Source organism: Eptatretus burgeri, chromosome 2 (assembly GCF_056783735.1).
Source record: "Eptatretus burgeri isolate ZD-2024b chromosome 2, Ebu_testis_v1, whole genome shotgun sequence".
In the NCBI taxonomy this organism is placed as follows: domain Eukaryota; kingdom Metazoa; phylum Chordata; class Myxini; order Myxiniformes; family Myxinidae; genus Eptatretus; species Eptatretus burgeri.
The window spans coordinates 147313504-147329560 of NC_140962.1; the positions used below are offsets into that span (position 1 = coordinate 147313504).

The window sequence follows — 16057 nt, forward strand, 5'->3', positions numbered from 1 at the left end:
CTCCCCCCGCCTCACCCCTCCTCCTCCTCTCCCCCTCCTCCTCCTCCTTCTCTCTCCTCCTCCTCCTTCTCTCTCCTCCTCCTCCTTCTCTCCCCCTCCTCCTCCTCTCCCCCTCCTCCTCCTCTCCCCCTCCTATCCCTCCCCCTCCCTCCTGTCCTCTCCTAACCCTCCCCCTCCCTCCTGTCCTCTCCTAACCCTCCCCCTCCCTCCTCTCCTCTCCCCTCCTCCTCTCTCCCCTCCTCTCTCCCCCCCTCCCACCTCCCTGATATCCCCATCAGTGAAGTGACGGGTTGTATTTGTGAGTTGAAAAATAAACAAAACTAGAATGGGCACTCAGTAGAGCGCATACCTTCGCCGCCGCAACTTTTTCCGGGCACATTTGAACACTGAAAATTTTTAAAAGTTGAAAAATGACGTCATCTTTTGACGTCATTTTGACGCACTTCCAGGGACGTCACGTCCAATCGGGGACTACCATTCTGAAAGCTCGTAGTTCACTGAACGTTTTAACGTTGGTTTCATGTCAATAGCTCTATTAGATCTGAAGCTGTGCCTACAAGTATATTTTGACCTTGAGTGTGACCTTGACCTTGACTACAGAGTTAATTGGCAAAACCTGCACATCAATAAACAGATATTTGGGAGACTTTGCTTTATAAATTATACAGATATTTGAATGTAAAATATCAGGACATTTTAGCCACAATTGAAAAACGTCATGTTCAAACGTCAATGACGTCATAACGGTCAGTCCGATCGAAGTCAAATTTGGTGTGTGACGTCCTTAAGGTAAGTCCTACAAAACGTTATGATCAAAACTTATGAGATCGAAAATTGAAAATTTACGTCATCTTGTGACGTCATTAAGACGCACTTCCGATGACGTTACGTCAAATCCGACACTACATATCCGAAAGGTATCTCGTCATGGAACAATATGGCGGCGGTTGCATGTCGATAGCTGTATTAAGAAGGAAGTTATGCTCAAAAGAGTGTTTTTGACCTTTTCATGACCTTGACCTTTGACCCGATCGCTCCCAAAATCTAATCAAATCGTCCTTGGATACTCACGAATCATCCCAACAAATTTCATGCAATTCGGTTTAATACTTTCTGAGTTATGCGAATAACAAACAAACACACATATTCACAAATAAATAAATACACAGAGACCAAAACATAACTTTTCCCAGAATGCGAAGGTAATGAAGACATCTGTTGGATTACTCCGAGTTCGTTGTTCCTAAATCATTTTGAACCTTCCTCCCTCCTCCCTCACGTGGTGCAGCCCCTCCCTCACGTGGTGCAGGGCCTCCCTCACGTGGTGCAGTCCCTATAATGACCGAAGGTAAAATTAATTATTTTTGTATAATTGTTCCACAAACAAACACCAGAGGGAGGTGCGGAGCCGATCAGAGGAGAAACGTCTGCACTGACGTCACCAGAGAAGCGATATCACAGCGAAGGTGAAAACGAGCTGCGGAATGAAGAGAAGGGAAGGGAAGGAGAGATGGAGAGCAAAATAATCTGTGAATTAGTAAACAAAGATGTAAACGATGACGTAAACTGCGTGTAAAGGTGCGGGATGAGGAAACGTGATAGCAGTGGGCGGGGTCACAGAATCTCCGAGTGGGCGGGGTCACAGAATCTCAGAGTGGGCGGGGTCACCGAATCTCCGAGTGGGCGGGGTCACAGAATCTGAGTGGGCGGGGTCACATAATCTCCGAGTGGGCGGGGTCACCGAATCTCCGCCCCCAGGACGTGCACGGGGTGGGAGGGCGTTGTTGGAGAATTTGACAGCGCGGAAGGAAGGACGACGGTTCATTGTGACCGGGAAGGTCCAGGGCTTGGCAAGCACCGAACCCCAGCAGGTCTTCAACATTAGCAATCGCAATATACTATCGTCATCTTCCTCCCGATCCACCACGGCGACCTCGTCGTGGAGACGGGTGAACACGACCGATCGGAGTAAAATCTGCGACCATAACAACATCGACGAGGAACACCGCGGCCCGGCATGCTGAGCCGCGTCCGCTCGGCCGTGTCCAGCTTGGTCGGTGGGCTACTTCCCGGACCCGGGTCGGCCGAGACGACGGGGAATGGGGCCGCGTCCGGGACCGGGACCGGAGACCCTGGGCAGACGGCCCGGTTCTCATACGGACGACCGGACTTTCTGAATCTCAACACGGACGAGCTTGAGTGCTCCGCGGACCACATGGCGAGACCCATTCTGATCCCGCGCGAAGCTGGACGCAAGATGCCCTGGAATACGGGCTACGCAGAGTGAGCCCCGATCGTTCATTCATTCATTCATTCATTCATTCATTCATTTCGTCATTCGTCGGTTTGCCCACATTGAGTGTTCAGGTGTTGCTCTGAAGACTAAAACCCATCATGTTGGTGTTCAGGTGGATCATAGCCCGGGATGATAACAATTGATGCATTGAATGGTTGTAGTGGTGAACGGACGGGTCTTCGCTCCACTCGATCCTTGCCCGTAGACCGTGCCTGGGGTTGTGTTCCAACATTACCAATCCGTTGGTCTATTATTATTATCATTATTATTATTATTATTATTATTAGCATTGGTGATGGCTTTAAGCGGTTTAAGTTCCTGTCGTTTCGTTTAAATAACATCAGGTGGGTTGACTCAGTCTCTGTCATCCTCTCGAGGTCGACAAAATGAGTACCAGCTCACCGGTAAAGGGGAGGGGGCACTGCATCAGCGGCACGGCTGCCCCTTCCCCAGAAAATGATGCAACCAGCATCCACAAGCTGCACACGTATAGACCAAGCAAGTTTGGTGCAGACATTAAGGTTGTTGTGTTTGGCCCGCAAGGTTCACAGCAACAGTAAACGTGCAGGGAGTGTTTACCGTGCTGTTGTTGTCGCTGCAGTAGTCGTGTGATGGGCACATGTCCAACCGGCCAACATTATTCATTTACAGCGAGAAGCGACCTTTGTCTTCGCCCATTATGACGTCACTATTGATGATGCGATTTGGACGCCTCGTCCCAGATTCCCGTCAATAAAAATGAATCGTGTTGCTCAAAACGAGGGATCATTTATTTATTTTTTTTTAAATCCCATATGCTCAAAGCAAAGCAAAGACTAAAGTAGTGAAGGCAACAAACCCCACGCTCACCTCCAATCTGTCTAGCCTGGGTTCGAATCCCGACCCAGTTACAATCTGTCATCCCGGTGCTTTACAGGCAGGGTGATTCATCAATGTGTGCGCCCTCCCTCGGATGGACGTTAAACTGGAATTCCCTGTCTGCCAGAATTAGTTAGTGGACATTAAATATCCCATGGTGTCCTTCGCAGAGAGCAGGTGAGCTATCGCCGGCACCACGGCCAAATTCCAAATTATTGCCCTGACGACGGTACTTCATCGAGCGTCAGGCCTGGCCAGCCGGTTCGTGAAAGATTTGTGCTAAAAAGTTCCCCAGCAACCCGACAAGAACATGGGAATAATTCTGGCCATCAACGAAGAAGTAGAAGAAGTTGATTTGTAAAAACCTAATTGCTATAAAACGTTGGCTTTATCCCATATCAATTGCATCCCATATGGCATGTATTAAGTACAGGATAAAGCACAAAACTGGATTATCAGGCGAGTCGAAATAATCTCTGATTTGATTCAAGTGGGTGAGGCAATGCCTAAAATTGGTTTAATAAGGCTTAAGTGCCAATTAAATGGCCTTTTCACACGTGGGTAGCTCCATTTTAACCGGTCATGCTGTGCTATCCGCCCAATCTTTGTCGTCACCTTTGAAGGTCTCAATAAATGGTCACTTTCGGACGCGACGAGCTGAACATGCTTCACATGAGGCGTATATCCATTGGGACCACACTCTGTTCAGAGCGTTGGTGCTGCCTAAGCAGTCCCCTTGACCTATTGGGCACAATCCTGGATGAGTCACCACTCCGACACAGGATACCAGCAAGCTGGCACTCATTTTGCTGACCTCAGAAGGATGATAGGCAGAGTCAACCCCACCTGGTATTAATTCAACAGCCGAGCGAGATTTGAATTCAGGATTCTAGGATCCTGATTGGATCCCAAGCCCACCCCCTAACCATTAAGCCAACACCAGGCTTAATGGTTATATATATATATATATATATATATATATATATATATATATATATATATATATATATATATATATATATATATATATATATATATATATATATATATATATATATATATATATATATATATATATATATATATATATATATATATATATATATATATATATATATATATATATATATATATATATATTTTTTTTTTTTTTAATCCCTGCACTCGAACATCCTGTCCGAGACAAAAAGTTATCTGGTATAACATCCACAACAAATGCCAGGCAGATGACAGATCCTGCTTGACATCGATTGCATCAGGTGTGCATGCTCCGAAATTCCACACCTGCTTGCGGGTACCGCCGAGCAGTTAAGCAGGTTTTGAAATTCCTGTGTATTTATGTGGATTTCAAGGTATTAAAGGAAAAGCTCACTGTTGAGGACTAACCGAGCCACTTTTCTTCCGGCCCAAATCGCCAGATGTGGATCATTGACCAGAAATCTCCCCCTCGTTAAGCACATTGGCTATTTTAACTAAAGCTTTCGTCGCTTCCCATCAAACGCTATCGCAGTGATCCAATGCAGAGGGGGATTGTGGGGGTGGGGGGGAGGGGGAAATAAAAATGTCACGAACCGATGCATCATGTGCTGGGACTTGTGCCGAAGGACGTGCAGACGATAAGCGACGTGTAATTTTGAATATGTCGCGGTGGCACGGATCGTAAACCAATTTTTCACACGCAAGTATGTCGGCACATCTTCCTTGCTCACCAGCGCGCACGTAATTCTCCTCGGAATCGATTTCCCATTCAAGTCTCGTTCGTCGCTGGAACTGAGGGTTCAAGGTCGTTTCATGTCAAGAGGTGATATTTCAAACAAAATACAGCGGTGAGATGATTTGAACACAAGCAATGCACAAGCAATTATAATAACTGAAGATTTCATCAACTGGCAAAGGTAACACCTCGAGTTGAAAGAAGGACCGACGAGACACCTTTTAAATTTGGCAAATTTTCTTAAAACTACAAACCTCGAAAGAGCTGTTTTTCTTGTCCAAAGAGGCATTAGTGCCTCGGTTGCTAGGGAATGATTCACAGGATATGCTCAAAGTGTTCGTCATAATTGTTATCGTCGACAACCTGTCGAAATCAGCTTGTCTCTACCATCCGTCAACTTCCCGATGTCGTAATTTCGTTTGGAACCGTGCCCGCCATTTTATTTTGCAGAGATGCTTCTCCTTCTCAAATTTAAAGCACTCCGGCCCGTCGATGATGCATCAGAAGTTACGCATCGATGGGGTGCGTGGTCCTGCAGCAAAATTGGTTTCAAAATTTATCGGAAATTTTTCAAAAATCGAAGATGGCCACCAGGTGTTATGACCGGTCAAGTTCGTCGTTCCGATCTGACGGCACGGAAAAACCCAGTGAAGTTTCCAATTTATCAGTGTAGCGCTTAAGAGAAATAGGAATGGCAAAATTTGGCTGAAAATATGTAAAAGTAAAAGAAGAAGTATCCCAGCAAGTGGCAATTGCCTCCTGATATTGATTACATGAAAAGTAGTTGAGAAAAGTTTTCCATTGGCCTGGGAATGCCATGCCAGTCGTCTGAGTTGGTTGTTATTGGCACGCATCTTCAATACATGATGCATTACGCAGGAGCTAATGAGATGAAAAACAATTTTCACTTTGTGGAACATTTCTGAGAAAGTTGAGCTTTGGCCTTCACAGCACTCTTGGAAATACGGTACCTATTAACAGGGATCAGAACTTGGACCCTCATGTTTTTGTTTTTTTATCAGTTGTATCGATGATTTGGACATTGGAGTTGAGGGTCAGCTTTACAACTTTTCAGATCACACAAAGCTTGCTGGTCATGTCGATAGCGGACATAGGGGTGATCAGGTTCAGTAAAGTCTAGATGCTTTCATGGATTGGGCAAAAGATTGGCAGATGCACTTTAACATAAAGACATGTAAGGTGCTGGGGATGGGTAAGAATAATGAAAATAGGAGTTACGTGATGCAAGGGACAATCTTGGAGCGTGTCACACCAGAGAAGGATATGGCGGTGGTAATAGATACGGTGAGGAGGTTACGGAAAGCAGACAGCACAGTGTGCTTTTTATTTTTTTTTGGCTTGTTTTACAGCCCTTTGTATGATGGGTTACTGGCCTGTGTTATAGTTATAACTATAACGGCACTCGGTAGAGCACATACCTCCGCCAGGCTGAACACTTTATGTTTTGTATCCCACTGATAGGCCGGATCATCATCTGGGCCTGAACCAAAGTCTAATCGGCTTGTTATTGTCATCTACATAACCCGTCCACAACGTTTTTAAATATCATACTTTAAATCGTGGTATCTCTCCATGGTACAAAATCACTTGAATTTTTTAAATAAAACCTCATATCCACATGCGGATTCGGCTCGTCACCAAAATAGAACCACTTTGTCCTTGTCACGCAGCCAATCTGAACACCAGATTTTGTCCAAATCCTTGCACAGCTTTTTGAGATCTCGTGCACAGACAAACAGACAGGGGTGAAAACATAACCTCCATCCACCTTTGGTGGTGGAGGTAACTAGGTGTGCCTACTTGTTGCTCCACTGATGGGTTGAATCAATGGACAGTATGCACTTCACAAACATATTGCATGTCTATCTGTGAATCTCAATAAGGATGTAAAGGGAAAGTAAAACACATGAAGCAAGAAAAAGAGCAATCGGAGATTGCAGACTCTTGGCAGGACTTCTTTTGAGTGGTGTATTTCTACAGGTTTTGGGGTAAATTCAATATAGCTGCCAAGCCGTGTGACCTGTGATATCACATTGTGAATTATGATGTCATAACGAGGGAACCTATGACTCATTCTGCATGAGGAGTACTTGCTGTGTGCCAAGTTTCAATTTTTTCCTTGGTGTGGTTTCAGAGAAACAGAGGTCCAAAGTTTTTCTGTTTTTCCAATGTGGCTAAAACACCACGTGACATATGACGTCATAATTTTCATTAAAACATTCTACATGAATAGTCGCACCAATGGTGAAAATTTTGTCCAATCCGACAAGCGGTTGCAGAAAAAAAGTTGTGCACAGACAGACAGACAGACAGACAGACAGAGAAACGGACCCAAATACAATACTCTCTCCTCTGGCGAGGCTAAAAAGGATCTTTTATTACATGTAATTGTTGTTGGATATGCTTGGTGTTGGCTTAATGGCTGGAGTGGTGGGCTTGGAATCCCACACGGCTGTTGAATTAATACCAGGTGGGGTCGACTCTGCCTGTCGTCCTTCCGAGGTCGGCAAAATGATTGCCAGCATGCTGGTGTCCTGTGTCGGAGTGGCGACCCGTCCAGGATTGTACCCAATAGCCAAGGAGACTGCTTCGGCGGCACCAACGCTCTGCATAGAGTATGGTCCCAATCGATGGATGGATTGTTGTTGTCATGGCTGTGGTTGTTGTTTTTCACTTTCCATGTATTTTTATATTTTTTTCTATTGCTTCGGGAAGTAGTACTATACATAATTTTGTGTGCTCCTTCCATGTCCTTTAAAAGGATTTGACCTGCCTTAGAGTAATAAATGTTACTATTGGAACCACTAAATTGGGGAGAGACGGGCTTTTAAAACCAGCATATTTATGGTTAAACAGACACTAATTTTTGTTCCGAGTAAATTTATAATTATCTTTCCAAACAAGTTCATCGATTATTAACTTTCCAGCAGTACCATGCTTATTATTCGATGACAGCAGGAACTGCTACTCCTGCTTTTTCTTCGCATCACACGTGGATGGACACGTCTCCGACGGGTTTGTAGACATCTCACCTCAAATGAGCAATCTTTTGGAGTGTGTATCGCTAGAAATGGGAATTCAGTGTAAATATTCAATGAGCAGATATCCCGGTAGGTTGAGCTCGTAACCTTGGCAACCTTGTTTCATTCCACCAGCGAAGATGTCCAATCCATGCTTGTTGTACCTCCAAAGTACTGTTTGGTTTGTGAGGGTGATATGATGAAAGCTTGGCTGAGAAACAGATGTAGGCACGTTTTGAGGCATTTTTTATTTTTCAGTTTCACTTTCCAACATCACTTTTGCTTTCGAATATCAGTTTTGATTCGTCGTAATTGCAACTTGTGATGCAACGTGAATGATGCACAAAAAAGGTTGTCAAAAACTACTTTCAGGGTTTATTTTTTTGATTTTCTAAGTGGTCTGAAGTGACCTAAGTGTCTTAGAAGGCCTTAAAAAGGTTTAAACGGTCTTACAAAGTCTAAAAAAAAAGGGCTTGGGGTTCTAAAGGGTGTAGGACAGGCATGTAAAGGGTTGAAAGGGTGATAGAGGATGCCAAGTGTGCGGCTGGCTTTGAAAACCCACCTTTGGTCTATAATTTCTCCAGGAGAGGCCATAGATGACTATAGATTAGACCCAGAAGATTGAGAGACTGAACTTCTTTCACTGTTATATATATATATACAATGGTCAAGGCTCATGGAGGAGCATCAGATCCTCAAACTGCCAAAGGGTATGGGGTGGGGATGGAAATATACACAAGAGGAAAAAATATATATATATATATATATATATATATATATATAATAACAAGTAACAATGGCCCAGAGAGGAACAGAATGAGCGTGTGCCGAAGACATCCTGGGTAAAGCCAAATGGAGGTAGTATAGAGTAGAGCATGTGACATGGCATGGCTTATGTGAACAAGCAACATAGAGGAACATAAATGTAAATGTTTACACAAAACACCGAAAATGCAACACCCGACAAGTGTAAGCAACAATTAAACGAAAGGAGAAGAACATTCCGGGTGGTATCCTTGGTTTGAGAGGGAGATGCTTTGCGGCGCGGAGCCACATTTGATCTCTGATGAGGAACTGGAGGCCAGTCAGTTGTTGATTGTAGAAATAGATATGTGGGTTTTTTTTTTTCCCCACAATCTTTCTGACCAGGATGGAAATGTGAAATTTTCTTTGATTGAAAGACATGCTACGAGTGGTACACAAGAATCGGATATTCTCTAGGTCTGCAAAGAGGGAAGCTGCAACCCTGTTCTTCCCATGATGGTATGTCGGCGCATGTGTTGGACCAAGGCAAAGAGCAGAGCAGCTGGGCTTCATGCAGCTGCCGACCATAAGGATATAAAGTGATTTAACAACAGACTCGAGACTATCTATAGTCCAGAGAGCAGTGATAATGCACCCCTCGACACCACAGATGGTAAAACACTCGTTTCCAATCGTTCTTCAGCATTCAGGGAAGCAGCCACTGCCATGCTGTCTTTGAGATTTGGTAGCATGTGGTCCAATGTGCAGTCGGTGGCAAAGAGAGGTAAAGGAGGGGGGCATCAGAGAGGTTTTCATGTCTATGAGGAATTTGAATCTTTTGCAGTAACTGGCTACATCCCCCATAGGCTCGAGTTTCCACCTTCGCATGGTTTGTGTATTTATGCAAAGGACTCTCTACTACTTGGCCGTGACATCTCCCTTGAGGATACGACGCAAGAGTTTACTCTCAGCCATGGTTCACTCATGCTTGTTCTGCTGCTATCGCCCATCGCAATCTCTTTTTCCATCAGTGTCGTCGTGTTGGCTCAAGTGAGGAACATCACTCATTTCACCTTACTAGCAACCAGTGTAAACGAGTATTAGAGAATGCTAAACGGACGGTATGCAGAATCTGTTTGTGATTCTATCTCAGATAAACTGCTAGGTTCCAGAGATTTTGGGAGAATTGCCAATCGCATTCACAACCGTAATCGATCATCGGTTCTTGTCCTCTTCAATGGCCCTGAAGTGCTTACTTCTCCTAACCCTAACCCTAACCCTATTAACTATTGATGAAGTCAACTTCTTTGCTGCAAACTCCACACTTGAAGGGCATGGACACCCATTGCCTATTTGTCCTTCCCTTCTTGACACCAGGCTTTCCATTGTCATCATCACGTCCAGGAAAGTTGCTAAGATTATTCAAGGGCTTGACATCTCAAAATCTACGTGACCAGATTGAATCCCTGCAATTCCTTTAAAGATGTGTTCACCCGAACTGTCTTCCGTTCTCTCGAAGTTGTATTGCTTGTGTCTGTCAAAGTCTCTGTTTCCACCGAGTTGGAAGCAGGGCTTCTGTAGTCCCCGTCTTCAAAAGGCTCCAGTAAAAAAAAAATCTGATCCTTCCAACTATCAGCCTATTAGCCTTCTACCCATTATAAGCAAAGTGTTCGAATCCCTGATCAAACGACAACTCATGACTCATCTGGAAACCCACAACCTCCTAAATGATTTCCAATATGGCTTTCGACGTTCAACGTCGACTGGTGATGTTCTATCCCTAATCACTGAACATGTGAACAGGGCCTTCGATCATCGTGGAGAAGCCAGGGTTGTTGCTCTCGACATCTCGAAGGCTTTTGACAAAGTGTGACACAAGGGCCTCATCCATAAGCTAAAATCATATGGAATCTCTGGAAAATTGCGTGATACAATTTCTGACTTCCTTGCAGATCGTCAAATCTCCGTGGTACATGAGGGACAGTCGTCCCGTGTCCATAATACGAATACTTGTGTTCCTCAGGGGGTCTATGTTGGGTTCAATATTGTTCTTTTTATGTAAGATCTCATATCATTGATCTGTCTGATTGGATTATCTGTCAGTTAAGCATTTACACAGATGACTCAACACTGTATAATGCCTACCCAGGAACACTGTCTCCTCCTTCCCATGTCCATGCCAGTAGCGCTCTCAATCAGGACCTAAAGAGCGCGATTAACGGGGGAAAAGACTGGCTTGTTACTTTCAACCAAAATAAACACCCACTCGTTGTCTGTGTCTAGTTCAAGATCACCTTGTTTTCCAACCCTGTCGATGGATTCTTCACCATTGCAGGAACTTCCTGTTATCCATCTGCTTTGATTGGATATCAGCTCGAACCTCAGCTGGGAAAAGTACATCTCTGTCATAGCTAAAAGAGCTTCCCGGCACCTTGGCTGCTTATCTTGTGCTCAGCGACACCGCCCTCAAGCTGCTATGCTCCACATATACAAGGCCACTACACGACCTGTCATGGAGTGTCATTGCCATATTTGGTCTGGTGCCCCGGCCTGTCACCTATCTCTCCTTGACGGAATCCAGCGACGTTCTGCCATTCTGGTGAGACAGGAGCTGGCATCATCCCTGGAACCTCTCTCAGTCTGCCGATCTGTTGCTTCTTTGAGCCTTTTTTTCTATACATATTACCACCGAAAGTGCTCTGAGGGTCTCTCACAGGTTGTTCCACCTGAGCATACTTTCAGTCGCTCGACACATTTGGCAGTTTCTTCCCTTCCATACACTATATCTGTCCCGAGAAGGACGACTACGAGGTGTTCTTCTCGGTTTTTTTTTTCTTCCCCCGCACTGCATTACTTTGGAAGAGTTTACCGGCATCCTGCTTCCCCCTCAATCCCAACCTCTTACCTCAACTCAAATGGATTGTCAATAGATTCCTCCTTTCTGTTTGATATCCTTTCTTTCCTTTGTGTAGCCTCCACCTTGAATGGTGTTTGGCTTTGTGGTGGATGAAATGTCATTTAAAAAAAAATAATAAATAAAATGACTGAGTGTGAAACCATGTCATGGTACGTAGAATGGGGTGTGATACAGTGTCAGCTGCTTGTGGTATTTCCAGAGACACAACCCTGACCTCTCGTTTACGACGTATGGCTTCAATCCAATGTTGAGAGACCCATCAGAAATTCCAAAATTGAGTGTCCAGAATGGAATTCCAATGGATGATCTGATATGCTGTTCTTCAAGCAAATAGGCTTCACGTTGTTTGCGACGCTAGGTTCCATGGCTTTTCGTATACCTAGATTGTAAGCTAATGGACTTGCGGTTAAGTGCATATGTTTTTGCACCCTTCTTGTAACAGGAGAGCTTGGAGGGAAAGTTGGTCATTCCAAAGTCCTTGAGAAGCCATGTTCCATTTTCAGGAATCATGGGTGGAAAGCTCACAGATTGAGCCAAACACTATGGATTTGAGGAATGGTTCCAGCGCCATTACTGTGACCGATTGAGGTTGAGCCAACTCCCATCCAGCTCGCACAATGGCAGTTGAAATTGCCAACAAAGAGTGTTGGGATGGGTGGTTACGACTTGGTCCCTTTTTGCAGAAGAGAGGTATACATGGAGCTGTCTTCACTCACACAGACAAACTATATGTGGTAAAGGGCCCTGTCGCACCTTGACGTTTTAGCCAGCGTATGGCAAGGTATCAAAATGTATGTAAAACGCTGGCTTACGCTGAACTATTGATGTTTTTTAAGTTTTGGGCGTATAATAACGTGTTGGATGTATGCATAACGTATTAGTAACGTACACAGAATGTTTCAATCATATATAAATAACTTATACCAACGAATGCTGAGCGTATTGTCGGCGTTCACAACCTATGCCCAACGATAGTCTAACTTATCCATAGCGCGCGGCAGCGTATTCTATTCATAGGCTGCAGCTCGACGATTCAAATCATAACCGCACTAGACATCAAAGTGTAAAGCCGCGGCCACACCTTGACGATTTAGCCAGCGTATGCCGACGTATGAAAAAATTGCTGAACCAAGCTGGCACACGTCGAATACGTTAAGAGCATGCTGGCATACGTCGTAGTACGTTGGCATATGTCGTCATACGCCGAGTACGTCGAGAAATTTTCAGCATGTTGAAATGCGGTTATGATTTAAATCGTTGAGTGGCAGCCTATTAATTATATTATATTATATTATAACCGCACTAGAAATCCAAGCGTCAACATCACCGTCATACCGAAGAAAAAAGAAAAAAAAAAAAAACAAGGAATCTGCAACACTGACGCTAACCATTACCTTGACGTGTTTCGACTTATGAGTAACTTACAAGTAACGTGTGTCGAGGTGTGTCAACGATCGCGTAACGTGCCTACAACTTATGGCCAGCGTTATGCGGAATGTGCGAGTCATACGCTGACATACGTCGAAAAATTTCAAGCCTGGCAAATTTATCTAACACCTCGGCGTACTACGACGTATGCCAGCGTGCTCAACGTATACAAACTTACCCATAACATATTCAATGTGTGCCAGCGTTTTAGGCAAATTTTGCATACGTCAGGCATACGCTGGCTAAATCGTCAAGGTGTGACAGGGCCTTTACCGAGAGGAATGAGACACCATAGATGTTCCAGGGGATTAGGAGGGGTAATCGTAGAACGTAGTGGGCTGATGGAGTTCTCGACGAAAATTATGAAACCACCGCCTGGATGGGGGTGGCCTGTCGGGGGCCCTTCCGGGGGTTGGGGGTAATTGGGGAACATGGGCAGTGAGGTGGGGGGGGTGATGGGGTTGGCGTTATTATCTGAAATGGTGAAACCCCCACCTGGGTCATGATCTGACCCAGCACTCTTTGTTGGCAATTTTGGCTGCCATTGGGTGGAAGAGGGAAAAGCCACCGATAGACAGACTAATGACTTAGTCGAGAACATCCTGTGAAAGGAACGCTTATGTTCAGGCTTTTACCGCACACCATCATTTTCCTGGATACACGAGGCGTGTAGAGAGTACAAGGCAATGCAGTTGGTGCTTAAGGTGTGAGCATCGCTGTTTTTGGTATCCAAAGTTATGTAAGGGTTATGTATCACGATATGTTGGGTGCGTATATCTGTGCGATACAGCTTTTCTTTCCGGGTGCAGTGCAGTCTGCCTTTTATGGTGCGGTGCATTTTTACGGCCTAGTGCTATGCTCATCAGGCCGCACAGTACTCGTGGCATGAAAGACTGTGCGCCATGTACAGTAAACACCACATTGAATGTTCAGCATCCACCAGCAATGCTTTTGTGCTTGACCTGTGCCTTGAGTGTCGCACAGTGCCATGACTTTGGTGCTAACGATGGCAAGACGAGTGCGCTGGCACGGAAACAAAAGGAAAATGTGCGATTTGATCCATTCCGTGTAATCCGAGGGCTCCTTTGTGTAATGGAATGGCAGCATCAATGGAAGCTCAGAAAAGAATCAGGGATTTTGTTTCCGGTGTTCGGATCATGGAGGAGCTTGTACATTATTGTTAAAATAAGCGGAAAGGTAATGTTACTGCGTCGGGAGTGTTCACCTGTCCAAGGTTGTAACCCTTCGGAAGAACCGACGCTCTGTATCGAGCATGCTACGTGATCATGATGATGATGATGTTATCTAATGGATACATTCATGTAAGACGTGGGATTAAATATTGTTTATGGTTTTTTTTTTTTCCTGTCGAGCTTGAGGGTTTTCACGTAGACCATCTTGGAGTACACCCAGGCCGCCGACTTGATACGAAGCCAATTACAGTGTCGATCTGAAGATGCATTTCCCACTTTGCTATTCCTCATTGTTCAACAGCTCTGGACAAAATGTGGATAAATTCCAGTCCTTGGGCCTAAAGTTGTGAAAGTAGGTGGAAGGTCAAGTTCCGATGCACATTCAAAGCCACCTCGCCATCATTTATACACGACCACGAGACGTTCACACCGGCATAAAATGGAACTCCCATCACCGCCTGCGTCGTGGTGTGTTTGGACACACAATCTGCACCTCCCTTGTTTGAACCCACCCAGTGTCTCCAAACTGCTGATTTTGGTGCACCATATTATTCTGTAGCACAAGCATTGTGCTTCCGCAACCATTAACGTCTCCGTGCTCTTTGCAGGTTCCCAGCTCCAGGCTGGCTTTGTCTTTATCTTGGATCAAACCGTTTGTTTTGTCGATGGTGAACATTTCGTTTGAAACAACCGTCCAAGGTCGATGTTGGGATGAGCTTGAACGCAAATACTCGTTTCCACACCGATCTTTTCTCGGTGCCCAGGATCCATGGGGATGGCCTGTCTTTATCTCGGTCTCTGCTTACATGTCCTGTTAGTCTTGACAGCAAAGTAATGGATTGTCTTTTTCAGGCAGTGAGCATACCAAATCCTTATTTGGGAAACTTATCTCCTCTGGCATCATTGCAATGTGAAGAAGAAGAAAAATAAGAAAAACAACCTCGTTCACATCTTCAGACGCGTAGGGCTGCCGAAGCAGTTTTCCTTGGCTCGGGGGCACAATCCTGCACGGGGTCTCCACTTCAACGCAGGATGCTCCAGTAAGCTGGTACTGATTTTTCCTGACCTCGGAAGGATTACCCACCTGGTGTGATTTTAATGGAAAGCCATGAGCTCAAACTCAGGGCCCTGAGATATAAAGCCAGGCCACCTGAACCATCAAGCCAACACCTGGCTTTGCAATGTTAAAGAACATGCTGGAAAATAAATCCCATGAAAGTGTTTTGTAGATTTGAATATTCATTGATATAATTAAATGCAAGTGCTTGGAAAACTATTTTGGACCTCGGTCAATTACTGTTTTCAACAACATTATTTCAAGGTTGGCACAAGATAACTTTGTATTTTCAGCTATACTCATCCCCACTGTCGTTACGGGCGTACGGCACTCCTAGTTTTACACTCAGGAGATGTAAAGCAAAGCACACGAGTTCGATGAACCACAATGGCTTCTGTCCCAAGACCTGAGAATCCTCATCACAAACCACCGACTGCGACCGACAACCTGGGAAATGAAACAGAATCCTCATCACGAATCGAGGACTGCGTTGAATGAGAAATTAGACATTTCGGATGCACAATCGATTCCATGTTCTTGTCCGGAGTGGTCACTCGCATCGGCTTTGTGAACTGCACGTAAAGTAAGTGCTGTACTGGCCTTGTATTTATTACCCCCTAATGCTCCCCCTCCCTCCCCCCCCCAACTTGTTGGTGAAGGCCTAAGGGCCAAAGTGGTCCCACTCATTATCTCGACTATCATGGTGATCCACTAAATGACATGCAGCAGATCGACAGAATCTTGTGGAATAACTGTTTGGTGAATGTTTTTGGACATGGCGACGAAAGTTCGTCTATTAGCAGAAGAAA

The 16057-nt window shown here is 44.9% G+C and overlaps 1 protein-coding gene across 1 annotated transcript in view; it reads left to right on the forward strand.

Moving 5' to 3' along the window:
• The first annotated feature begins 1775 nt into the window (after positions 1–1775).
• The window catches only part of LOC147033477 (protein phosphatase 1H-like), a 50382-nt gene continuing 36100 nt past the window's right edge, over positions 1776–16057 (forward strand). Inside the window, exon 1 of the mRNA XM_085871662.1 lies at positions 1776–2283. Coding sequence (XP_085727788.1) covers positions 2018–2283 — 266 coding nt within the window. The 5' untranslated portion in view covers positions 1776–2017. The remainder of the gene's footprint in view (positions 2284–16057) is intronic.